At 44.0% G+C, this 26209-nt stretch overlaps 1 protein-coding gene across 8 annotated transcripts in view; it reads right to left on the bottom strand.

Moving 5' to 3' along the window:
* Positions 1–26209, bottom strand: part of DTNB (dystrobrevin beta) — a 178728-nt gene that overhangs the window by 77418 nt on the left and 75101 nt on the right. For all 8 annotated transcript variants that reach the window (XR_009556037.1, XR_009556035.1, XR_009556036.1 and 5 more), the window contains one exon: positions 3730–3807. Coding sequence is in view for 4 of the 8 variants with exons in the window: in XM_060250860.1 (XP_060106843.1) it covers positions 3730–3807 (78 nt within the window). In the remaining 4 variants the exon portion in view is untranslated. The remainder of the gene's footprint in view (positions 1–3729; positions 3808–26209) is intronic.

Genomic DNA, 26209 nt, shown 5'->3' with positions numbered 1-26209 from the left:
AGAGTCCCAAGCGTTTCAACCTTTCTTCATAGGGAAAGTGCTCCAGCCCTTTAATCATTCTAGTTGCCCTTCTCTGGACTTTCTCCAATGCTATAATATCCTTTTTGAGGTGCGGCGACCAGAACTGCACACAGTACTCCAAATGAGACCGCACCATCGATTTATACAGGGGCATTATGATACTGGCTGATTTGTTTTCAATTCCCTTCCTAATAATTCCCAGCATGGTGTTGGCCTTTTTTATTGCAAACGCACACTGTCTTGACATTTTCAGTGAGTTATCTACCACGACCCCAAGATCTCTCTCTTGGTCAGTCTCTGCCAGTTCACACCCCATCAACTTGTATTTGTAGCTGGGATTCTTGGCCCCAATGTGCATTACTTTGCACTTGGCCACATTGAACCGCATCTGCCACGTTGACGCCCACTCACCCAGCCTCAACAGATCCCTTTGGAGTTCCTCACAATCCTCTCTGGTTCTCACCACCCTGAACAATTTAGTGCCATCTGCAAACTTGGCCACTTCACTGCTCACTCCCAACTCTAAATCATTTATGAACAAGTTAAAGAGCATGGGACCCAGTACCGAGCCCTGCGGCACCCCACTGCTTACCGTCCTCCACTGCGAAGACTGCCCATTTATACTCACTCTCTGCTTCCTATTACTCAGCCACTTTTTGATCCACAAGAGGACCTGTCCTTTTACTCCATGGCTCTCAAGCTTTCTAAGGAGCCTTTGATGAGGAACTTTATCAAAAGCTTTCTGGAAGTCAAGGTAAACAACATCTATCGGGTCTCCTTTGTCCACATGTTTGTTCACCCCCTCAAAGAAATGTAACAGGTTAGTGAGGCAAGATCTTCCCTTGCAGAACCCATGCTGAGTCTTCCTCAATAACCCGTGTTCATCAATGTGCCTACTCATTCTGTCCTTGATAATGGTTTCTACCAACTTTCCCGGTATTGAAGTCAGACTGACTGGCCTGTAATTTCCCGGGTCTCCTCTGGAACTTTTTTTTAAAGATGGGGGTGACATTTGCTACCTTCCAGTCCTCAGGAACGGAGGCAGATTTCAATGAAAGATTACAGATTTTTGTTAGAAGATCCACAAGTTCAACTCTGAGTTCTTTTAGAACTCTCGGATGTGTGCCATCCGGACCCGGTGACTTATTAGTTTTTAATTCGTCTATCAGTTGTAGGACCTCCTCTTTTGTCACCTCAATCTGACTCAGGTCTTTCAATACCCCTTCCAAAATTAGTGGTTCTGGGGCGGGCAAAAAGTTCTCATCTTCCACAGTGAAGACGGAGGCAAAAAATTAATTTAGCTTCTCAGCCATTTCCCTATCCTCCTTCAGTAATCCTTTTACCCCATGGTCATCCAAGGGCCCCACTGCCTCCCTGGCTGGTTTCCTACTTCTAATAGATTTGAAGAAATTTTTATTGTTGGTCTTTATGTTTTTTGCAATATGCTCCTCATAGTTCCTTTTTGCCTGCCTGATCACAGTCTTGCATTTGATTTGCCACAGCCTGTGTTCCCTTTTACTAATCTCACTTGGACTGGTTTTCCACTGCTTAAAGGAGTCCTTCTTACCTTTTACAGCTTCCATTACTTTGTTTGTTAACCACGCAGGCCTTTTCTTATGCCTGTTTGTGCCTTTCCTAACTTGTGGTATGTATTTTATCTGAGCTTCTAGGATTATAGTTTTAAATAGCATCCAAGCTTCCCCAAGGGTTTTGACCGTATTTACCTTTCCTTTCAGTTTCCTCCCCACATGCCTCCTCATCTCAGTGTATTTACCCCTTTTAAAGTTAAATGTGGTTGTGGCGGTCTTTTTGGACAACTCCCTATTTATACAAATGGTGAAATCAATAACATTATGGTCACTGCTCCCAAGTGGCGCAATCACTTTTACATCTCTCACCAAGTCTTGGGCATTACTTAGGACCAAATCCAGGATCGCCCCACCCCTGGTAGGTTCTGAGACCATCTGCTCCATAGCACAGTCATTGAGAGCATCAAGAAACTCAATCTCTTTCTCTCGACCAGAACACATATTGACCCAATCAATCTGCGGGTAGTTAAAATCACCTATTACGACACAGTTTTTACGTTTAGCTGCTATCTTTAAGCTTTCCACTCATTAGGAGTGCTTGCAAGCTGGAGAAGAACACACAAACAGATAGGTGCATGCAGGTGTGAGGGTGAAAAGAGAGGACCCTGGGATTGTATGAAAAAGTTGGAGACCACCCACTTTCCACCCCCATTTTGGCTCAGCATGAGTTTCAGAGAGATTTTTCTGAAAGTGAAGTTACTTCAGAAGAAGAGGCAGGTTTGGGGGAGTGCCCGGGAAGTGACATCACAGGAAAAGGTGGAGTTTTGGGTTTGGTGGAGTTTTGTTTCAGCGTGCCCTGGAAGTGACATCACTTGGCCCTTGACCTGGAAGTGATACCACAGGAAATTACATAATTCCTGTCTCCTGGCTCCACCCCCAAAGTCTCCTGGCTCCACCCCTGAATTTTAGTGGGCCACGAAGGAGAAGTGTAAAAATAACTGGGCCACGGGAAAGAAAAGTTTGGAAAACCCTGCCCTACTGCATAGCAGGGTAGGCTAGTTTGACAACCTTGTGGCCGGGGCTGCTCCTTTTCAGCTTGGCACAAGAGAACTTTTGACTGAAGAAACCACTCCCCTTGGTCTGGACCTTCAGGCCCTGCCAGCAGTAGTTTCCCACTTCTATATGGACAATTCACTTGCTTCAGCCTCTCTTTAGGGCTTCTGTGGGTGATGGGGAAAGAATCCTGCCCCATTAGGTGAAGTAAGATAGAGAGAATGTGGCTGTTTCTAACTCACCAAAACCATTCATGTTTCTGCAGTGCTTTAAAAACGATTCAGTTTACAGGAAGGGGCAGGAGAATAAGGAAAGGAAAGGTCCCCTGTGCAAGCACCAGTCGTTTCCGACTCTGGGGTGACGTTGCTTTCACAACGTTTTCACGGCAGACTTTTTACAGGGTAGTTTGCCATTGCCTTCCCCAGTCATCTACACTTTCCCCCCAGCAAGCTGGGTACTCATTTTACCGACCTTGGAAGAATGGAAGGCTGAGTCAACCTCGAGCCGACTACCTGAAAACCCAGCTTCCACCGGGGATCGAACTCAGGTCGTGAGCAGAGCTTAGAACTGCAGTACTGCAGTTTTAACACTCTGCACCATGGGGCTCTTTTTTTTTTAAGGTAAGGGTAGTTCCCTATGCAAGCACCAGTTGTTTCCAACTCTGGGGTGACATTGCTTTCACAATGTTTTCATGGCAGACTTTTTATGGGGTGGTTTGCCATTACCTTCCCCAGTCATCTACACTTTCCCCCCAGCAAGCTGAGTACTCATTTTACCGACCTCGGAAGGATGGAAGGCTGAGTCAACCTCGAACCGGCTACCTGAACCAGCTTCTGCTGGGATTGATCTCAGGTCGTGAGCAGAGGGCTCTGACTGCAGTACTGCAGCTTTACCACTCTGCACCACGGGGCTCTTCAGGAGAATAAAAACTGAAACAAATGGTAGTAAATAAATAAGATATTTTTACTAGGGAAGAAAGAAGAGGCTGCAGGAATGGGATGTTTGCTTCAGAAACATCCAAAGCACAGGAGCATCAACCTTCACTTCCCAATTCCCTATCTGTGAATTATACTCCAGATATCTTATGGTGAACCACCTGCCTCTTGTAAATGCCTTATATGCCTACCTTTTTGTTGGTGTGGGGGCTCCAGAAGACATGTGGGTAACCATGGCATCATTCATGTTAGCGAGGAGCCGAGGAGGGCTGAAATACAAAAAACAGAGATGGCACATTATGGTCAGTAACTGGGCAGACAGCAAAGAGCTGCAGCTGGTGGTGGGGACACAGAAAGGCTGCCATCTTGGATAATACTCAATGATCTTCTTACAAATCACTGAGGATTAATGTCAGGCCTGCAGGCCTCCAGGTGCCCCCATGGCCTAAGGGTCTGCCACTTCCCATCCTTTATCATCATTACTGTTTCAGTCTTTCTCTGTTGGTTACAGCAACTAACTGGCATTTCAGTCCTAGTTGCCATGTTTTCTTGTAGCACTGGATATGGATAGATTGGCTCATATTAAAAGGTAAAAACCCATTGTGCCTCCCCTCCCCAGAAGATGAAGAAGTCATTTGGCAGGGGAGGAGGAGACTAGATCCTTACTGTTACTCAAGGAGGTTCTTTCTTAAAAATGCAGTCTTTAGAGAATAACAGGATTGCTGTGGAGCCAGTAGCTTTAACAGATACGTCCTACTAACTTTAGAGTTTGCTCCAGCATCCTCTTGCCCATGCTGACCTGCCTGATTGCGATAGGATAAGGACATTAAACTATGGAGGAGATCCAGCCCACTTGGCTGCATGGTCTGGCCTTCGCAAAGAGGCTGACATTCAAGAAATTGCTCTTGGATGATACTAATTAAAAAAAACACCATGCTACCTTTTTGGAAGTAAAATCATAATTATGCTAGCCCACTTCTGAAATACTTGGTATGCCCAGAACAGCACTTCTGCAGAACTCCCAGGATTAGCTTTATAGCTTGCAGACAGATTGACAAGAAAAAGTGTTGAAAATATGTCTGACTTGTAGTTTGAGGGGCTTGGCCATCTGCATGAGGAGGCCCTTGGGAACAGAAACTAACAGTCCCCATGCCACTACAGCATTAGGTCAGTGTTTGTTTTTTTATTATTACTATTATCACAGGTTGTTTTTTTAATAATAAAAAAAGCTCCAAGGCAGCTAGCAAACACCAGCTAGCTGTTGTTTTCCTCGTGAAATTGTCATGGTTTGTTTTCAACAGGTCTGCCTGAGTCTGCATTGCAGTAGCCCATAAGCATTTCCCCAAAAGGCAGCTACATAAAGAATACTTTACAACAGTCAAATGTGGATGTCACTAAGGTATAAATTGCTGGGGCTAGATGGTTTTTCTTTGGGAATGGGAGCAGCTGAAAAACCAGTCCAGGAGGCAACACCAACCAGACATAACACTAAGAGACCACCACCCAAGCTATGTGCCTAAATTTAAAATGGGGAACACTGTTCCATCAGTCAAAGGCCTTACAAATTACTCCCAATAACCAGTACTGCCATCTCATTAGATTCAGTTTTAGTCTGTATTCGTATCCTCACTGAACCACAGACCCTCGAACACAACCTCTGCCATCTCCCTAAGCTTTGATGGAAAGGAAACACAGCTCTAGGTGTCATCTGCAAACTGGTGACATTGCTCCCAAAATCTCTGGAAATCCTCCCTCAGCAATTTCATGTAGATCTGAATTAGCATAGGAGATAAAAGAGGTCACTGTTGCAACCTACAAAGAGCAGTATACCACCACCACCCTCTGGCACCCACCCTTTGGGAAAAACTGGGATTGATGCTCAACAGTACCTCCCAGACCTGTCCTGTCAAGGCAAGTCAGAATGTGACCATGGTTTCAAAAGTCCAACAGAACAAACACCTGGCCCCCAGCTTAGGTCACTGAGTAGGGCAACCAGGGCAGTTTCTGTATCTACAAACCAGGCTGGAAGCCAGACTAAAGAAAAGATCAAGATAATGTGTAATGTCCAACAATCCCAGGTGCTATGCCATCTTATCTGCCCTAGCAGCTTAAGCACAGCAAATTGAAGATTAGCCAAAAGTTGTTAATGTTTTGTGGATCCAGCAAAAGTTTCTTCAGAAGTAGTCTTGCACCATCCACTTTCAACATCATGGAGGCCACCCACACTTTAAATGAGACACTATCACTTCTATCACCCACTTGACCACTCCAACCCAGCAGACAAAATCATTCAGGAAGGAGAAAGGCCAAGAGTACCAGCAATAGCTGCAATCCTCTAGGTCAGGGGTGGCCAAACTGTGGCTCTTTCACACATGTTGTGTGGCTCTTGAAACCTCCACCACCCCATTGGCCAGTTTGGAGAAGGTATTTGTTTCTTTAAATTACTTATCTAAGCCAAGCCAGCCAACGGCTTGAAGAAGGAATTTAAAGTTAAATTTGCTTTCTTTCCACCTCCAGCTTCCTCCCCCCATCAATTTGACTTCTTTCCTTCCTTCTTGTCTTTTGGCTCTCAAACATGTTCATATCTTGTGGCTCTCTGACATCTTATGTTTATTCTATGTGGCTCTCACATCAAGCAAGTCTGACTACCCCTGGTCTTGGTCCTTAGATTGTTCAAGATGAATGACATCCAATATACAGAAAGGCAAGCTCTACATATACTCTGAATTCAATATAGCATCCAATCTGGAACAGATATCAGCAACTTTTAACTGCAAAGTGCACAACAGATTGATCTGAGAAGGCCACAAGTTCCTCAAACTCTCTCCGTAGGTCTGGATGAAAAAAGGCCTCTGATCACCAGGAAAGGCTTTGATGCATGGCTCTCTGTACTCACAGTGATGATGGGGAAGAACACTTTCTTCACCACCAGCATACAGTAGGCTCTAAAACAAACTAGCCTATTTCATTGGTTTTGTCATGGATCTTCCACCAAATGCTCAAGACATTGCAATTTCATTTCCCTGCCTCCAACCAAAGAACTGATTGGACCAGGAGGGCAGGATGTTAGTTAACAGCAGAGCCATCTCACTGATTCAGATACAGATGTGTGAAAAACCTGGTCAGTCACTCATGTCAAGCAGGAAAATCTCCTAGGAAATTATCAGGGGTGTACCATATTAACTGGCCTCTCACTCCTGAAAAGTTCCAGTGTCTCTGCGGGTAAAACAAAAATCAAGATTATTTCCCCCTTCCCCCACCAAAACAATATTAAGGACACCTGCCACACATCATAAGAGTTTCCCTTTAACAAACATTTGTAGAGTCCAATTTGTTAAATGGATGCAAGAAGAAACCAGGAATGCTCAGAGCATCCCAGTTCCAGAGGTCAAACTAAGGAGCACACCCGAGGGCCTCATACATTATGAAAGGTTTCCAAGGCTGCCCAAGAAAATGCGTGGTCATTCTTGGTAAATTGTTTTCAGTGTGTTTAACTTCTCTCCACTGGCAAATCTAAATAGGACCATCTGTTTAAAAAAAAAAAGGGGTGGGGTGGGGAGAGAAATCCACTCCCAGGGCAATTGCACACTCCCTTGTCATCAGTTTATAACATGGTGGCTGAGTCTGCAGGGAAGCCATTGATTGCCAGCTAAAATAGCACAAACAGGACTAAACAAATGCAGTCTCAGGCAACTAATGGCACCTCTGGCAGAAAACCGCATTTTCCTGCTGTCTTTTAAGGTTAAAAAAGTTGCAGAGGGCTGAGAACCTCCAAAGGAGGACAGAAACCGGTACCTAATGTGTTTTGTTAGAAGCACTCCTCACTCTAAAATAATCCACTTCTAGGATTATTTCTCCTTTAGCTGCTTTCTAAATTCTTTTAGCATGCAGGGCTGTGGCTACTTCATGCAGATTCTCCCAAGATATTCATTTATTAAAACACTTATACCCTACTCTTCCACATGGTTCACTGTGGCTTACAATAATAATTTAAAACATCCTTCAGTTAAAACCAAAAATAAAATAGCAAGCCCCCAATCTCTCCCACAGTTTGTGATCAAGACCACTGCTGGTAACCTAGTGGGACATAGCAAACTGGGGGGGGGGGAGGAGGGGGTTGCACACCTTTCAGACTCTCCCTTATATTTACCAGGTTTCTGGTCTCACTCCCCTCCCCCCATCAGCTTTTGTTTGAAAACTCTGTAATGGATGTAATAATGGGAGCAATGCAGGAACTGTGTGGCATATTGTCTGGGTCACTGGGTTTGGAGAGGGGAGACTCAATACACCTTCAGAACTACCCTAGGTGGACTTACACAGGTCTCTTTCCACCAGACTTCTTTCACAGGGCTGATTGCTATCAGGACAGACAAAATAAGAGCTGAAGGGCACTTCTCAGGTGGAGAATTTTGTTTCTGCTAGTAGCACTCCAGAATGTATTAACACTAGATAATAAGACACAGCATACACATCTGTTTGAATCTTAATATTTAAAAGCTACAGAACTGCCTGTCCTGCCATGCTCCACCTCGGTTGCTATGCTCTGCAAGTGTTGCTCATCTGAGCAATGTCTTCTGAAAGCTGCACCCTACAAATAGGTAAGATCAGCGACTTCTGGCTCATCATGTGCATTCCTGGTGGTAGCTCCTACCTTGTGGAACAGCCTGCCTAAGGAGGTCATGAAGGCACTGGCATTTCTGGCATTCCGCAGAATGCGCATAACAGAAATATTTGGGGGGTGATTTTTATGAAGATATTAGAACTGTAGCACAATGGAACAGGGTGCCTTTACAATGGAATAGGACTGCAGTCTACTGCAATGACTATTCTAGGTATTATCACACTCTTAACTGCTTTCTCTTCTGAGTTTGTAATTCCATTTACTACGCTGTTACAGGATATCTTGCCTTACTTATTTCTTTCATTTTAGAACAATTATACTCCCCCTTTCTCATGAGGGCCACTGAGGTACTTGGGGCTTTTTTTTTTAGCAGGAATGCACAAGAACGCAGCTCTGGCTGGCTTGGTGTCAGGGTGTGTGGCCTAATATGCAAAGGAGTCCTTGATGGGCTTTTTCTACAAAAACCCTGTGTGAAACAATGGTGACATCCGGGTGTGTGTCGCCTAATATACAAATGAGTTCCTGTTGGGCTTTTTCTATAAAAAAGCCCTGAAGGCACTAACAAATTAAAAACAGCAAATACAGCCACATCTTCAAAAACATTAAAACCAATAAAACACACATACGAACATCGTTAAAACCAGAGCTAAAAGACACATATAAAAAGAAAAACAACAACAATTAGACAGTTTGGTGTAGTAGTTAAGTGCGTGGACTCTTATCTGGGAGAACTGGGTTTGATTCCCCACTCCTCCACTTGCACCTGCTGGAATGGCCTTGGGTTAGCCAAAGCTATCTCAGAGGTTGTTCTTGAAAGGGCAGCTGCTGTGGGAGCCCTCTCAGCCCCACCCACCTCACAGGGTGTCTGTTGTGGGGGGAGAAGATAAAGGAGATTGTAAGCTGCTCTGAGAGCTCTAAGAGCCCCATGGCACAGAGTGGTAAAGCTGCAATACTGTAGTCTGAACTCTGCTCACAACCTGAGTTCAATTCCAACGGAAGCTGGTTTCAGGTAGCTGGCTCAGGTTGACTCAGCCTTCCATCCTTCCGAGGTCGGTAAAATGAGTACACAGTTTGCAATGGCAAAGGCAATGGCAAATCACCCCATAAAAAGTCTGTTGTGAAAACATTGTGAAAGCAATGTCACCCCAGAGTCAAAAACGACTGGTGCTTGCACAGGGGACTATCTTTACCTTTTAAGCTGCTCTGAGTCTCTGATTCAGAGAAAAGGCGGGGTATAAATCTACAATTCTTATTCTTCTAGAATATTGGGCAGAAAGGAGGGATCACAGAGGAAATGCCAACGAACAAAAAAGTTTAGCAGAAAATGGTCTTAGAAGATGATAGAGGAGACACCCTGGGGACAGAGTTCTGGTGCCGTGATCAAGAAGGCCCTCTCCCAGGCTGCCACCCACTTAATCTCAGAACACTGGAGCACCAAAGCAGGCCAGCCTCCATTTACATTACCTTCTAATTCTATAATCCTAGTCCTTTTGTGTTATTTGTCGGATGTCTTATGTTTTTATTCTATAATCCACTTTAAATCTCAGCAAGGAAGGTAGACTATAAAGTAAACAACTAAAAAAACAAATCCACCAGACTTATTCTCTCATTATAATGCAATATCATCATGGACTCATTCCAGATCTTTAAATACTATGGCCTTCAGTATTTAATCCTCTATTACCATGATAATGAAGGATTGAAATGTAAAAATAACCCTTTGGCTAAGAAAAAAGAACCAAGGGCTGGTAGGTCTTTGCCTTCCCCATTTACCAGGCTACTGCCTTCCCCCCTCATTGAAAGCCCCTTAGTTAATTCAACAGTGTCATCCCATTCAGCCATGCTCTTAAAGGTAGCCTATTGCTGCCTCACAAACAAAGCCCAAAAGCAATATTGTACATTCAGTTTAGTGGTAAATTCAGCATTATTGGGAGGAGCCAGGGATCTTCTTCCAATGGGAGCTTCTTCCAATGGGATGCAATTATAAATCCTCTTTACAGAGTCCTCTCCAAAGAATAACTAGGGGCAGACAAACTTCTTCTCTACCCCTCTTTCATCTCAAAGAGGTCCAAGAAGGAAATAGAACATAAGAACATAAGAGAAGCCATGTTGGATCAGGCCAATGGTCCATCCAGTTCAAAAATGGCTAAAAAACTAGGTGCCATCAGGAGATCCATTAGTGGGGCCAGGACACTAGAAGCCCTCCCACCGTTGCCCTGTCTTCATGCATGATTTTAAAAGCCCCACATCTCTAGCTGAAAACACACACCCAACGAAGGATGATGAAATTTAAAAAGCTGGTGTTTGGTTTCCCTAACTGCAGCAGAAGGAAACCTAATGAGCCAGGTAGCAAATGCATGGGGCATTAAAGCAAGCCGTCAGTAACTTAGTCCTCTGCTTCAACTAATTCCCAGCTGGATAGGAAGTGATGCTGATGAACAGCAAAAGAAAAGGAATTATTTACCTGCTCTGGTTAGCATAGAGACCAGGGTAAAAATACTCATGTTCTCAGCAAGGTTTCCCCTCTCTGATGACTGCTGAATTGCGCGTACATGACCAAAACCTCTGAGGAGCACTGGAAGGTTTAGAGAAGCAACGCAAACCCCATCTGCCATATCGCTGAGCAAAAACAGTGGAGCTACTCAAGAAGCAGAACAGAAGCGTCTACAAGTCTTCTGAATGGGTCTTGGTCCTTCAATTGCAATTAACAACCAACTAAAAACTCCTGGAGGTATGTCCTGCCATGCCAGCAAACAAGGCTGGTCTGTTCTCTTATAGAACACAAATACCAGGCAACAAAACAATTAAGACATCTCACACCCAACTGTTTTAAGAATCAGACCCCGTCACAGGCTGCTACAGAGATGAATCTTCCAATCTTTTACTCATCCCCCTGTATCCAGTTACAAATCCTGTTATAAACCCTGTTTGCTCAGTAATGCCAAGACACACTTTACAGACAAGGATTTCTAAAAGGTTTACTACTGCATGCACCTTTCAGGTTTGCATTAGCAAGACTCCTCAAGTCAGGAGAAAATGGAAGAGAATGATGTAACCTGCTTTGTTTCCCTACTGGGGACCCAAAGTAAATAAATGAATAAGATAAAAGGATCAGAACCTCTGCATCCCAGCTTACCCAATGAAGACCACCAGATGGCTCCCAAAACGAAAGTGGCAGATTCTTTCGTAGATTTGTAAGATAAGAACCATATTGAGGGGGGAGGAACTATCAATATTTCTTACCAAGTTGAAATCATGAGTCAAAACAATTATTTTCTCTCTAGAAGACACTTGTAAGGAAAGCAGTCAGCATGTGAGTGTGCTTGCGCCTGAGAGAGAGAGGGAGATGCACAGAACAAGGAATGTCCTAGGGAGACCAGGCTCCTTCTGGGCTTCTGCATCAATGGCAGAAACTGAATTTTCCCTTCAGTGGTAGTCTATTATCAGCTTCTTACACAAAGTGAAAAGCTAGCCTGAACACTGACTGAAATTCAATGGACTGTTGATTATCTGTAAACTGGAATGAATTCTAATACTCTCTGTAGAAGCCCAGTGGACTACCCAGAGCCAATGAAAGAAGTAATTTTGTGCTTTATATTGAGCCAAGAGATTTTGACTGGAATAAGGTGGCCGATTTTTACTCAGTCACTTTCCAGTCTTTCAAATGCAGACACAGCTTAAGACACCCGAAGAATTAATTACTAGCAACCAACCTCATCACTGTTCTTAGGAAATGGAGGAATGTTGATCAGAAGGCAGCCTAATTTTGGAAATCCTTATTCTGCATCTTCCTTAAAGCTTATTCACCACCATCCCCCCCAAAAAAGTTGGGAGAAACTGGAGCACAGCAAAAGGGGCCATTTCCTCCTCTTACAGTTTACTTCTTAGAATAAGAGTAGAAGCTGATTCAAAGCTTTGACTGATGCAAGTTTTACTAACCAGGAAGTAGCAAATTTCTGGAAAAGATGTGGGCTTCTTAGCTTCCAAATTATAGTTTTTCTTACCTAGCTTATGCCCTCTGCCCTTAAGATGAAAGCATGCAAGCACTTCACAGATGTCAAAAACTTTTTTCATTTCACTGCTTGCAATTAATGGCAGACTCAGAGAGATCCAGAGAAACAGCAGGACCCTGGGGTGGAATTTGTCCATATCACTCACAGTCGATGACTCACCTGATCCATCCCTACTTCAAAGTTGGCCCTGGTCTCCCCTCTCTGTGCCAGAAGGGTGACAGGGAAATGTATAACATGCACTGGACTCCAGCAATGCTTTGTGCCTGCAGCTGCCTTCCACATTATTCAGGGTACAGCATTTTCTAGGGCTTCTCATGTACTCTCCCTTACTAGCTGCAGCAAACTCTGATGTGAAGGGTAGATCAAGGAGTAACTTGGGATGCAGTGCTAAAAAGAGCAACACAGAGGATGGGGTGGGAAAAAGAAAGAAGCCAAGCACTGAAGCACTTGCAAGAGAAAAAGATGCCCCAGGAATGGGACATAACCACCCAAGTGCTCCAATGCACTGCAAACCAAAACATTTCCCTTCCTCCCAGGGACACCAGAGATGAGAGGATTATATTTATTAATGAAGATCTTTATCTCTCACCATTCAGTTAAAGTCTTCAAACATTTAACAAAAAGTTAATCAAGACTCAAAAATTTCCCCAAACCCACAATCGAACAAAAAATAAATAGCAGCAGTTCCATATCAAGCTGTATCAAAACATGGGGAAATATGTGCCAGACCTCTCTCCAAAGGGAGTTCTAACTACGTTGGCATCTTTAAAGAAGAGGTTTTGACTTGAGTAGCCATCCAAAAAGGATCTTAATGCATGAGTTAGTTCACTGCAGCAAGCAGTCCTTAAGGTATCTTGGACCTTTGTCAATTATTGCTCTGAAACATCAAAAGGTTGAACAAGAACTAGAAACCTGATCATTTAGAACACCTAGTGGTGAACCTGGGTCTTCAGGAAGATCCAACCAACACAGTTTGTATGTCTGTTTCTGGACCAGATATGTTCCACTTCAGTTTTGTCTGTATGTTTTTTTATTTTCCCACGCACATCCAGTCCACCACTGACCTTTTTTGATACCAAGTCAGAACCTCCTCCACTGCATTAGGATTTAACGGAAAGGAGAGATAGGAGCTGTCACTTGCGCACTGATGGCATCATACTCTTACGTCTTTGAATGACCTCATTCAGTGGATTCACAGAGATGTTGAACAGCATGTCAGACAGAATGGGATCTTGCTGTATGATGCAGGCCAAAGGGCACAGAATAGAGGAGCATTCTTGCAGCATGATTTTGTGAGGAAAATTCCTCAGGAAAGATTAGAACCACTACAGAATGGTGGCTCCAATCTCATTTTGGCTTATTATTTCCTCCTGCAATATTTTGCAGATTGAAGATACCTTCCTGATGGCTCACTGTGGGTAAGAATGATCTTTCAACACTGTGCTTGAAATGGGATTGTTTGTTCCACATCCTATAGGACACCAGGGACTGCAACAGCTGGAGACAGGGTGTTTGAGGGGAGGCATAGAAAATGGAGTCTGAGAAACATCAATGTTAAGTAGATGAGCAGATATATGCAGTTTGTTCCACAAAATATTTTTGAAAATTTGACTTTCTAAGCATGCATCTTCCTATGACCTGGAGTATTGTGTTCATTTCTGGGCACCACATTTTAAGAAGGATATAGAAAAGCTGGAACCGGTCCAGAGGAGGGCAATGAAGATGGTGAGAGTTCTGGAGACCAAGTCCTATGAGGAAAGGTTGAAGGAGTTGGGGATGTTTAGCCTGGAGAGGAGGCGGCTGAGAGGTGATATGATCACCATCTTCAAGTACTTGAAGGGTTATATACAGGATGGTGTGGAATTGTTTTCTGTGGCCCTGGAAGTTAGGACCAGAACCAATGGGTTGAAATTAAATCAAAAGAGTTTCCGGCTGAACATTAGGAAGAACTTCCTGACCATTAGAGCGATTCCTCAGTGGAACAGGCTTCCTCAGGAGGTGGAGGGCTCTCCTTCCTTAGAGGTTTTTAAACAGAGGCTAGATGGCCATATGACAGTGATGAAGATCCTGTGAATTTAGGGGGAGGTGTTTGTGAGTTTCTTGCATTGTGCAGGGGGTTGGACTAGATGACCCTAGAGGTACCTTCCAACTCTATGATTCTATGAATATAGTCATTTTTTTTGCCTTGATCTAATGCTAACATCTGCATATGGCTCACTCACCTTTAATCTTTTCGAATATTGCTGTTTTGAAACCCTCACTGTAGGTTACCCAGTGCTAGGACATGACTGTCCACTGAATTTTAATCCACCAGAGGACAGGAATAAATAAAATCAGTCATACTGTTACATTCCAAGGGAAATCTTTATTACAATTCCAAGAAATCTGACAGACCAGATAGCCCTGGCTGATAGCTTCTTTACCAGCAGACAGAGCAGGAATTTTGAACTTTTTCTGAGCGCCTTTCATAAATCAGCAAAACCTCAGGCCTCTAGGAAATTACTATAAAACACAACAACATCTTGTGAGATTTGTAGCATCATACCATGTATACAGGTAGGTGTAAGTTCATGAGATGGAGAACTGAGCCAGGATAGAAGTTACTTACACCACATATCAGTCCAGCAAGGGCAGGTGGAATCTGAATCCAAATCTCCAAAAACTAAGTCTAGGGCCCCAATATGGTACCCATGGGTACCACAGCACCCGATTTCACCTTTTCTGATACCTGCCAAGTGTTTTTAGAAGGTGGGTGGGGGCAATCTAAATCCAAATCTCCAAAAACTAAGTCTAGGGCCCCAATATGGTACCCATGGGTACCACAGCACCCGATTTCACCTTTTCTGATACCTGCCAAGTGTTTTTAATAATAATAATAGATTTTATTTGTATCCCGCCCTCCCCGCCTAGGCGGCTCAGGGCGGCTAACAACATTCCATACGTTAACATAAATAGGTAAAACTTTAAATTTAACAATTAAAAATTAGACATATAAAAACCAGTTAATTGAGTTAAAATACATAATTTAAGTTACATTAAATGTATCTGGCAGCAATAAAACTGTTCTGGCGCTGGTTCTGCCAGTTTAGATAGTTCCATGGTAATATTATAGATGGCGGTTCTTTTATTCCTAGCAACTCAGCAGTCGATATCAGTATAGACTTGTCTGAAAAGGGCAGTCTTGCAGGCCCTGCGGAACTGGTCGAGGTTCCACAGGGCCCGCACTTCCTCCGGAAGCTGGTTCCACAGTGCAGGAGCCGCGGCTGAAAAGGCCCGTGCTCTGGTGTTTTGGAGTTTGACCTCTCTCGGCCCAGGGATGGTCAATTTATTTTTACCCACTGACCCACTGGGGTTCATATGGGGAGAGACGGTCCCTTAGGTAGGCTGGTCCTCGGCCATATAGGGCTTTAAAGGTAATAACCAACACTTTGTACTGGACTTGGTAGGTGATTGGCAGCCAGTGCTGTCCGCGCAGTCCCAGCCGTATGTGCTCCCATTTCGAGAGCCCCAATAGTAGCCTGGCCGACGCGTTCTGCACCAGCTGCAGCTTCCGGGTCCGGCACAGAGGTAGCCCCAAGTAGAGGGCATTACAGTAGTCCAATCTTGAGGTGACCGTTGCATGGATCACTGTTGCAAGGTCGTGACGTTCCAGGAAGGGGACCAACTGCCTTGCCCGCTTCAGGTGGAAGAATGCTGACTTGGCAGTGGCTGCTATCTGGGCCTCCATTGATAATGAAGGCTCCAGTAAAACGCCCAAACTCTTTACCTGGCGCACTGATTTCAACGGTGCGCCGTTGAAAGTCGGGAGAGCTATTTCCCCTCCTAGGGCGCCGCGACTCACACAAAGGACCTCTGTCTTCGCTGGGTTCAACTTCAGCCCACTCAATCTGAGCCACGTCGCTACAGCCTGCAGAGCCCGATCTAGGTTCCCTGGGGCGGAGCCGGGCCGGCCGTCCATTAGCAGATAGAGCTGGGTGTCATCTGCATATTGATGGCAACCCAGCCCAAACCTCCGGACAATCTGGGCAAGGGGGCGCATATAAATGTTAAACAGCATTGGGGATAGAACTGCTCCCTGAGGCACCCCACAATCAAGTGTGTGCCTCTGGGAACGCTCACCCCCAATAGCCACCCTTTGTCCCCGACCAGAGAGGAAGGGGGAAAGCCATTGCAAGGCCAACCCCCCAACCCCTACGTCGGCGAGGCGGCGCTTTAGCAACTGATGGTCGACTGTGTCAAATGCCGCCGACAGGTCTAGTAACATCAGTACCGCAGCGCCGCCCCGATCCAGTTGCCGCTGAAGGTCATCTACCAAGGCGACCAGCACCGTCTCCGTCCCATGGCCCGGTCGGAACCCAGATTGGCACGGGTCAAGAACGGAAGCGTCATCTAGGAACCTCTGTAGCTGCAATGCCACTGCCCTCTCAATGATTTTACCTAAAAATGGTAAATTAGACACCGGACAGTAATTCGCCAATTCGGCCGGGTCTGCTGTACATTTTTTTAAGAGAGGGCGAACCAACGCCTCTTTCAAGGGCGTTGGGAAATGCCCCTCTGTGAGGGATCTATTTATGATGTCCCGTAAAGGACATCTAAGCTCCCTCTGGCAAGATTTAATCAGCCAAGAGGGGCAAGGATGGAAGGTGGGTGGGGGCAATCTGAATCCAAATTTCCAAAAACTAAGTCTAGGGCCCCAATATGGTACCCATGGGTACCACAGCACCCGATTTCACCTTTTCTGATACCTGCCAAGTGTTTTTAGAAGGTGGGTGGGGGCAAGTAGGGCTTTTGTCCAGCAAGGCTTCTGATTGGCTGTGCAGTTTTTAGAAGTTGTATTGGCAACAGTCGCTACCACAGCACAAAGATCTACTCAGTGTTACCGAAATTAAGCTGTAGCAATCATTTTGTAGCTGGCTCTACCTCTTGTGGCTGCCATTTTGTTGCAGTGTCCATCAAGCCATGTAAAAATTCCAAATGTGCCCACAGGCTCAAAAACACTGGGGACCCTGATCAAAGTCCAGCACTCACAGAGGAAGGCATCCAAGACTATGTCTGAAGGTACATGCCACCAAATATTGCCAATCATTCTAGAGAGGGAAAGAGTGCTGTGCTGCTACACTCTACACATTTATGCAGAAGCAAAATCTACTGCATGTGTCTCCTTTTAATGTCTTCCAAAGGTAGCCTACATTTACTTATCTCTGAATGGGGGCTGCTTTCTTTCCTCTTGATAATAAAGGGTGCCTCTAGGCCACTGGCAATGAACACCTCTGAAGAATGTGGTGAATTAAAGCCACACAAGCAAGGGAGACCCATTTTGTATTTCAGAAGATGTATGTGTATGCAGTTGGGGCAAACGGAAGAAGTACAGAAGAGAGGTTAATTTCCCTAGCCTGCCCCAAGAGCCCACAGTAACTTGGGCCAATTTTGCAACAGTTTTCGGTTCACTGGGCTCTTCAGCTTTAATACTAACTCTGGAATTAACTTCTGGTTTTCTAGAAGCTGCCACAAACAAGAAAAGGGACTGCTGCCCTGGAATGAGCTTGTTGAAGTGACTGGTGAACAGACCAATATTTTCATAACTGTCTCAATTCTAAAGGCAGGATTAACAATCTCATGCCACTCAGCCTAGCTCGGCACTCCCACACATCTCTCAATAAGACAGCAAAAAAGGGGTTTTGTTTGTTTGTTTTTTAAACATTCATGCATGCCAGTTTTCCTTTGGGCAAATTATCAACTCACCACACCACACTGTATTTCACTGTAGAGGACAACCAAGAGCATCTGTTCTTCCAATAACAATAACAGCAATAAAAAAGAACACACAATATAGTCTGAAAGGTTTGATCTAAAAAGAAAATGCTAGCCTAGAAGAGTTACAATTAAGTTTGCTCCAATGGGAAGAATTCAACTGGTACCAGTGTTAAGAAGTTCTCCTACAGCTTGCAAAAAAAAATATACACACAAAATAAAACAGAATACCTTGGGGTGTGGGGGGGGGGGTAAGGGTGAACCCATGCATACAGGGACTGACACAAAAACACCCACCTGTCAGGGACCACTTGATCACCGCTTACATGTAATCTCCGGAAAACTAAATAGTTCATTGACACATGATGCCAAACAAGATAAATCCATCATTCATTGTTCAGGCTCCACTACCTAATTCAATTTCAGTGAAAGCATGAACCACTTGAGCCTGAAGAAGTGTTTAAGCTGCCTCCCCCTCTCAACCCCAACAGTCTACTCATAACCGAGCAAGTCTACAAGATGCCACTTCACAAAGACTCCTTCCTTCAAGGAGGTCTCAAACAGTAACTTATAACTGTTCAGAAAGTTAGTCCTTTTCCAGCACTGTGCCATCAGACAGATACTTGCCCCCCCATTGCAAATCCTCTTCTCTGCCCCTCTGTCACCAGCTGCTATTGCAATCCGTTTACAAGCAGCCAAACTGGGAGGGGGGGAAGCACTGGCAATCTACTTACGCTACAACTCCATCCCCTCACACATCCATCCCTCTGTAACAAAAGAGCCACAAATCACTGCCAGGGAAAGGTTATGTTTTTATCAACAGCATCCCAAGAAGTTCACTCAGCCCTCGAGAAGGGTTCCCGGCTCCTGAGAAGAGCATGCAAAGATCCTGCCAGACCTAGAGCAGCAAAAAAAAAAAAGGGGGGGGGGGGTTTAATAGAAGCAAATACAGCAAACCTTCTGCGCTCAGTAGCAAATGCCTCTTCCCTCCTTTACCGAATAGGCATCCAAAGGCAACTCCTCCACTGTCGTCTCTAAGGAAACGGAGCCATCACATGACTGAGGATCTCCTGCTCGCAAAAGGCTTTGCTTTCAGGGAAGAGCAGGTACCAACCCGACAGCACATTTGCAAGACGGCTGCACACCCATTTCTGTCTCGAGCAATCAAGGTGAGAGAGAACAGGCACAAGACTCCCCCCCCCCCCACACATATACACCCCCCACAGTGCTTTGGCCAGAGGCAGTTTTGATTACAAGGACCAATTCATTTCTGCTTTCCCCCTTTAAGCTTTGTAGATAAACACACAAGGAGAGGAAGAAGCCTGAACAGCTCCTTGTTCATCTCTATGTCTATGCTGGTTCCCAGGGGATGAACAAATATTTTAAAGTGCAGCTATCCTCCTAAGTGAATAATGGCATGTTTCAACTGACTCAGGTGACAACTGTCGGATCACCATGACTTAAATTCTCATCAGGCAACATGGAAATGTCCCTCTCCTCCTAAGGACATCAGATAAACATAGTCACAGGTCATTCATACACACACACACACACGTCCAGCTACTTCATTTTAAAGCATGATTTTCTTGACTGTATAAGGAGAGAGACACACTCAGATGCTTGAGACAGGAAAGGAGGACAGAACACAAGGGATGAAAGCAGAAAGGCAAAAAGCTGGGATGGAGGGAAGACATGTCAAAAACAGCTCTCCCAAGAAGTCTCCTTGGAGTCACCCCACATACAAATCACAAATGCTGTTCAGAGTAAACTTGTACTTTTATTCCATTCAGGGTAGGGTTGTGGCTCAAAAGCAATCTTCTTTGCATGCAGAAGGTCCCAGGTTCAATCCCTGGCATCTCCAGTTAAGGAGATATTAGATGATGTGAAAGACCTCAGCCCGGGACCTTGGAGAGCTACTGCCAGTCAAAGTACACAGTGCTGACCTTGACAGCCTGATGGTTTGACTCAGCAGAAGACAGCTGCAAAACTGCGTATGAAGGGAAAAAAATCTTGTGCATTCATCCTGATCCCAGAGAAAGGAAGGTCAAAAACAAAAAAACCAGTGCTTCTAACCAGACAGACGTGCACAGCATAAAGGTGCAAAAGTATCTGAGCCAGGCAGAACAGACAACTAATCTTTACCTGTGTATAGAGTCTATTGTCTTGCTAAAGTAGGTGCTCAAAAGTTCTAGGAAGAAAGTCACTAGTCCCAGAAGTAGTTTAGCCAGCACTTGTAAAAGGAGAGCAGAGTTCTGAGCTTGCTTGAGACCATGATTTCTTTTGTTGCAGGCATACAAAAATATTGGGCGTGCTCATATAGATTTATATACCTAACAGCCTCTGTTCATTCTGCTTTAGCAAACATTAAACAGATTCTACCCACTACAAAAAGGTCAAGAAAAGCGCTGGGGAGAAGCTGCAGCTTACTGGCAGTATAGTGGCAGAACACTGCCAGATTCAATCTCTGGCACCAATTAAAAGAATCTCAGACAGCAGAGTTGCAAAAGGCTTCAGACCTAGGAGAGCAGCTGAATGGCAGACACCAGGTTACATGGATCAGTGGTCTTCATCTCTTTCAGCAAAAAAGAAAAAAAACACCAAAACAACTTCAGATATTTAAGAAATTGAAACTATCCATGATGGATGATACACCCTCAGAACACAAAAGGACTTGAACTTCTGAGGATCTGAATTTCCTGTCAAGCTGAACAGCGGTGGCTGCCAAGTCTCCATAAGATCACCAGCCTCCCAAGGACACCAAGGCCTCCCCTCCAGCACTTTTCAAATAAAACCCATGCTTTCCCACTTGAGGATGTTTTTAAGCATTCAGACGTACTGACTTTTACAAGACCCATTAAAGCTTATCTCTGATGCACTTACCGGCATCTGTAAAAGAAAGTTTCAAGCCCTTCATTAACATCTAACTAAGTCTCTAAACATTTTAAGCATGCAAGAGATGATTCCTGGCAAACATTGTTAAGAGACATTGCCAAAATGACAGAGGGCATTTTGAGATTCAGTACATTTTGATGGGTTACATATTTTTTTAATGAGCTAAATTATAGTTTACCTAAAGCTTAATCAACATATAGTGTTCCACCACTGTAACACCACTCAGAAGAGGTCAGGTTCTTTTCTTACTTCCAATTCTGACCATTAGCTTACACAGCCTCTGATTTCCTCCAGCAGAGAAGACACAGCTTCACCCTCCAGGGCTCCATCTATTTTCTACTATAAGCCAGGCTCAAGTGTTCCCATAGTCAGCTCTTTCTAGACCAGTTCCTGATAGACCACCACCAGCATATACTGGAATTCACTGCACAGCCACGACTAGTCTCCCCAACAGATCAGTGACTATTCTCTTAGGGATAGTCTTTATAAATCTCCCCTGGGTGTTTAACTTACAAGGCAATAAATAAAAAAAGAAATGAATGCTGAAAAGCAATGTGTCCTTCCACAGAAAGCAGAGATCCAGATCCAGCCAAGTGTGGTATACTGCCATGAAGTATACTTGGTGACTTTGAGTCAGTCACACACTGAACCTAACCCAACTCACAGGGCTGCTGTAAGGATTAAGGAGAAAGGGAGAAGGTTGTATGCTGGAAGAAAGTGTACTAGACAGATAGAAAGCAACCTCAGCACTGCAATGAGCCTTGCTGCAATTAGCATCACTTGCCATGCCAGGCTGTTACTGCAAGCAAGCCTTTTGGATCAAGCCCATCTACAATCCAACACAAAAGTAAGGATTCTATTTAGCACTGGTTTACAAATACCCCTGGTTTGCTAGAGTTAAGCAGGAACTGAAATATGGAGTGAGTTACCTGAAGTAAAAAAGGAAACCTTTCCCAACAAATGCCATGAGACATGGGCAGTGAGCACTGAAATATCTTCCTCCATGAGACTGGGGTGAGCTGGGTGGGGGGAGTCATTTTCTGATAAAGTTGCACTCAGCAGTATTTTTGGGAGGGAGGGAGGGAGGGAGGGAGGGAGGGAGGGAGAAAGAAAGAAAGAAAGAAAGAAAGAAAGAAAGAAAGAAAGAAAGAAAGAAAGAAAGAAAGAAAGAAAGAAAGAAAGAAAGAAAGAAAGAAAGAAAGAAAGAAAGAAAAGAAAGAAAGAAAGAAAGAAAGAAAGGAAGGAAGGAAGGAAGAAAAAAGAAAAAAAGAAAGAAAGAAGAAAAAAGAAAAAAGAAAAAAGAAAAAAAAGAAAAAAGAAAAAAAGAAAAAAAGAAAAAAAGAAAGAAAGAAAGAAAGAAAGAAAGAAAGAAAGAAAGAAAGAAAGAAAGAAAGAAAGAAAGAAAGAAAGAAAGAAAGAAAGAAAGAAAGAAAGAAAGAAAGAAAGAAAGAAAGAAAGAAAGAAAGAAAGAAAGAAAGAAAGAAAGAAAGAAACATGTGATTCCTGAGAGGCATCCTCAGAATCTCTTGCAAACACAAATGTTGCACTCAGATCAAGCATTGGTGGGGTACATCCAACTGGCAGTGAATGGGTAGTTTGCATCTCAAAATTCATGTCTTCCTGTACTCCCTGTATTTTCCAAACCAAACCCAAAAGATGGGGTCTCCATGCTGTCTCCCTTACTTCTACTCCTCCACTAGCATTGGTGTGTCCCCCACCTCCAAATTTCACATTAAGAGTTATCAGAGGGTAACTGATAACAATAGCAAAAAAAAATCCTGGTGCAGTGGGCTCCAAGAAGTACCAAGGAAAGACCCTTGAAGGAACTGGCCTCAAGCATGAGGCCATCTGGAGACAGGCAATAGCAATACTGAGTAATGAGAAAAGCAGTGCATTGTTTATTGAGCAGGATGCAGAGGAGCAGGTAGAAACATTGGCGTCTGAAACAAGAGTCACAGAACCACAGAAAGTTCTGAAGCAGCAAAGAAGGCGCTCTGAAATGGAGCCTCTTGCATTCTGCTCTGACAGCTACCCCAAAGTCTCAGCTGCTGCCTGGCACATTTTCTGGCACATCAAATGTGAGCTGGGAATGTCTTCACCAACTGGCTCATGGGGTTCAGGCTGACCCTTTGAGAAGTCTGACAGTTTGATAGAAGATGATATTGGATTTATATCCCGCTCTATACTCTGAATCTCAGAGTAGTCACAATCTCCTTAACCACCCTACCGCCCCCACAACAGACACCCTGTGAGGTAGGTGGAGCTGAGAGAGCTCTGACAGAAACTGCCTTTTCAAGGACAACTCCTGCAAGAGCTATGGCTGACCCAAAGCCATTCCAGCAGCTGCAAGTAGAGAACTGGGGAATCAAACCCAGTTCTTCCAGATAAGAATCTGTGCACTTAATCACTACACCAAATGGGCTCTCTGAAAGAAGGGTCCCCATCCCATACCTGTGGGCAGTGCCTCACCCCACAGACTCACCTTCTACCAGACTTCAGGAATGTAACATTTCTACCCATGGGTCAAAGTAAAATGGGTCTCCAAACCAAGGTTGTGAAACTAGGACTATATAACTATTCTACAGAGGTATTATAGGCCCACTTTTAAAATACGGTATGCAGTTCTGTTGTCTTATTTAACAAGGTATAGTAGAATTGTATGGAAAAGAACTGAGATAACAAAAGGGCTGAAATGTCTTCCACTCAGGAGAGTCATCAGAAATTGAAGGCTTTATGGAAAACCATAGTGCCAAATGAAGTTATAAACAACATGAATCAAAAGAGAATAAACTTCACAATGAATACCAGAAGTATGGGGTCACCCAGTGAAATGGATTGCCAGCAAGTTCAGGACAAGGATGCAATATTTCACACAATGCAAGAACACCTGCATTGCTGGAAGGTGGTTTTACAAATGGATTGGATCAGTAGAGGACAGATGCAGGGGTTGTTCTGTAGAAAAAAGGTGCAGGAGTTCAGTAGCATATCTCATTTTCATATGCCCCAGGATCTGTGTGCAGCGGGGAGAGAACTCCCCACTGCATGCAGACCCTGGCTGGAGGTTCAGGAGCTGTGCTCCTGTGAGCTCCTGCTGAATTCAAACCCTGGACAGATGTATCTATTGGTGGCTATTAGGAGCTAAGTGAACCACCCCACCCACGTTCAAAAGCACCATACATTTCAAATGATGGAGAGAAACAAGAGGCAGCTATCTCCATAGAGCCCAATGGTCAGTTTCCTGGAGTCATGAGGTTGGCCAGGAACAGCGCTGGGCTACACAGATCTGAAGTCTCAAATGAAAGTTTTTATATTATTGCATAACTATTCTATATGTGGTTCATGTCAGTCTCTAATGTCTTCCACATTCTGGTATAACATATCTTATCCAGACACAAAGATCTATACTAATCAACCTCAAATGTAAGAGAAGAATATCTGAAATTCAGTTTAAAAGGTTCATTTTTGCAACTCTTTCTCAAGGGTACCAGAGTAAGTAACAAAATACATACATTATAATGTGCAAATTTTAGCACAAATCTTCAATAAAACATAGCTGCTTGTATTGTTCCATTATATATAAATATGGCTGTTGCACTTAAAAACAACCACAATGGGTTGAAACTGCAAGTCAAGGGCTCTGGCACAATGGGCTACAGTTAAGAGAGAGAATCAGATGACATCATCATCTCTCCTCGCTCTTCCACCAACAGAGTTCTCACTGACGCAAGAGACTTCACCAGGGGAAGAGGGAAGCCAGGCTGCTGTTACAGCAGCCTCCTGAGCCCAATCATGTCATCTAACATTAGCTTTCTGAGTTCCCAGAAAGATGGCTGGATAATGTAGAAGAGATTTGGGAGCATTTTCTGCATGCAGTTTATAAGATCCAGCACAAAACGTTAAGCCAATTGTAAAAAGACCCAATATGTTAAGAACTGAAAGATAAAGAACTGATACAGCACATATAGAATGCTCATTATTTACTGTACATAATTTAATAATGTATTTATTCAGAGTACCAATTTAAGGGTCAGTCAACGTGTGAACTAGGACAACCAGCTTACCATGTGGCAGAGGATTCTGGTATCAATCATGCCAGAAGCAGTGCAGCAATCATACAATTCAAAACCAAAATCATCTTCATAGGCAATTAATTATAAAAAACAAGCTATATTATGAAAACGAAGCAAACACACATATCTCGACATCTGCTGACTCCTAAATCTGAGCCTTTATAGAACAGGCAATTTGCTGTAATACCTTCACTAAGTTTTTTCCTGATAAAATTAAAGACAAATATGTTCTGATCTGGATGCTGGCTACAATAGGCCAAATTGAAAAATTGCCTTATATTTCATCCTGTCTGCTTAGGAACCATTATGACTCGGTACTCGAGAGCCAGTTAGGTGTAGTGGTTAAGTGCTCAGACTCTTATCTGGGAGAACCAGGTTTGATTCCCTACTCCTCCACTTGCAGCTGCTGGAATGGCCTTGGGTCAGCCATAGTTCACTGCAGAGCTTGTCCTTGAAAGGGCAGCTGCTGTGAGAGCTCTGCCACCTCACAGGGTGTCTGTTGTGGGAGGGGGGAAGGTAAAGGAGATTGTGTGACCACTCTGAGACTCTGAGATTCAGAGTATAGGTCGGGATATAAATCCAATATCATCACCAATACTTCTGACAAATGTTGATAGGATCATAAGAACATAAGAAGAGCCCTGCTAGATCAGATCAGGAATTATTCGTGTTCAGCATCTTGTCCCACACAGTGGCCAAACAGTTCCTGGGATCCCTGAAGGCCACCACTTGCCCATCCTGGCTGCCAAAATCATATAAGGACCACATTAATGAGCCCTTGATGTAAATCATAAACTAGTCACTAACTTGGGGCACATTTCCTTGGCCACTCAAAGAGGTGGTTATCCTTCCACTACTTAAAAAACCATCCTATACAAAACTTATGTGGCCAGTTATCACCCAATGTCTAAATTGCCTTTCCTGGGAAATATGTTTAGGAGACCAGCAAAAGATCAGCTCCAGGACTTCTATGATAATTCATGTGTCCTGGACCCTTTTCTGGCTATGGGACAGAGATGACTCTGGTGGCCATACAGAGGCTATGCTTCTTTGTTGCTCCTACTTGATTTATCTGCAGTCATTGATACACTAAACCATACTACCCTGTTGAGGCATTTAGAAGCACAAGTACATATCAGGGAACGTGCCAGGGAGTAGCTTAACTCTTTCCACATGGCTAAGGGTTGCCATTGGAGACCGGGTAACTTCAGTGTGGAAGCTGTCTTGCAGAGTTCCACAGGGCACAATCTTATGCCCCATGTTACTCAACCTCTATACAAAGCCTTTAGGAGAAATAATTTGTAGCTTTGGAACTGGATCATCA

The sequence above is a fragment of the Heteronotia binoei genome, chromosome 1, assembly GCF_032191835.1.
Source record: "Heteronotia binoei isolate CCM8104 ecotype False Entrance Well chromosome 1, APGP_CSIRO_Hbin_v1, whole genome shotgun sequence".
NCBI classification, from domain to species: domain Eukaryota; kingdom Metazoa; phylum Chordata; class Lepidosauria; order Squamata; family Gekkonidae; genus Heteronotia; species Heteronotia binoei.
This window is presented reverse-complemented; position numbering and strand designations above follow the sequence as displayed.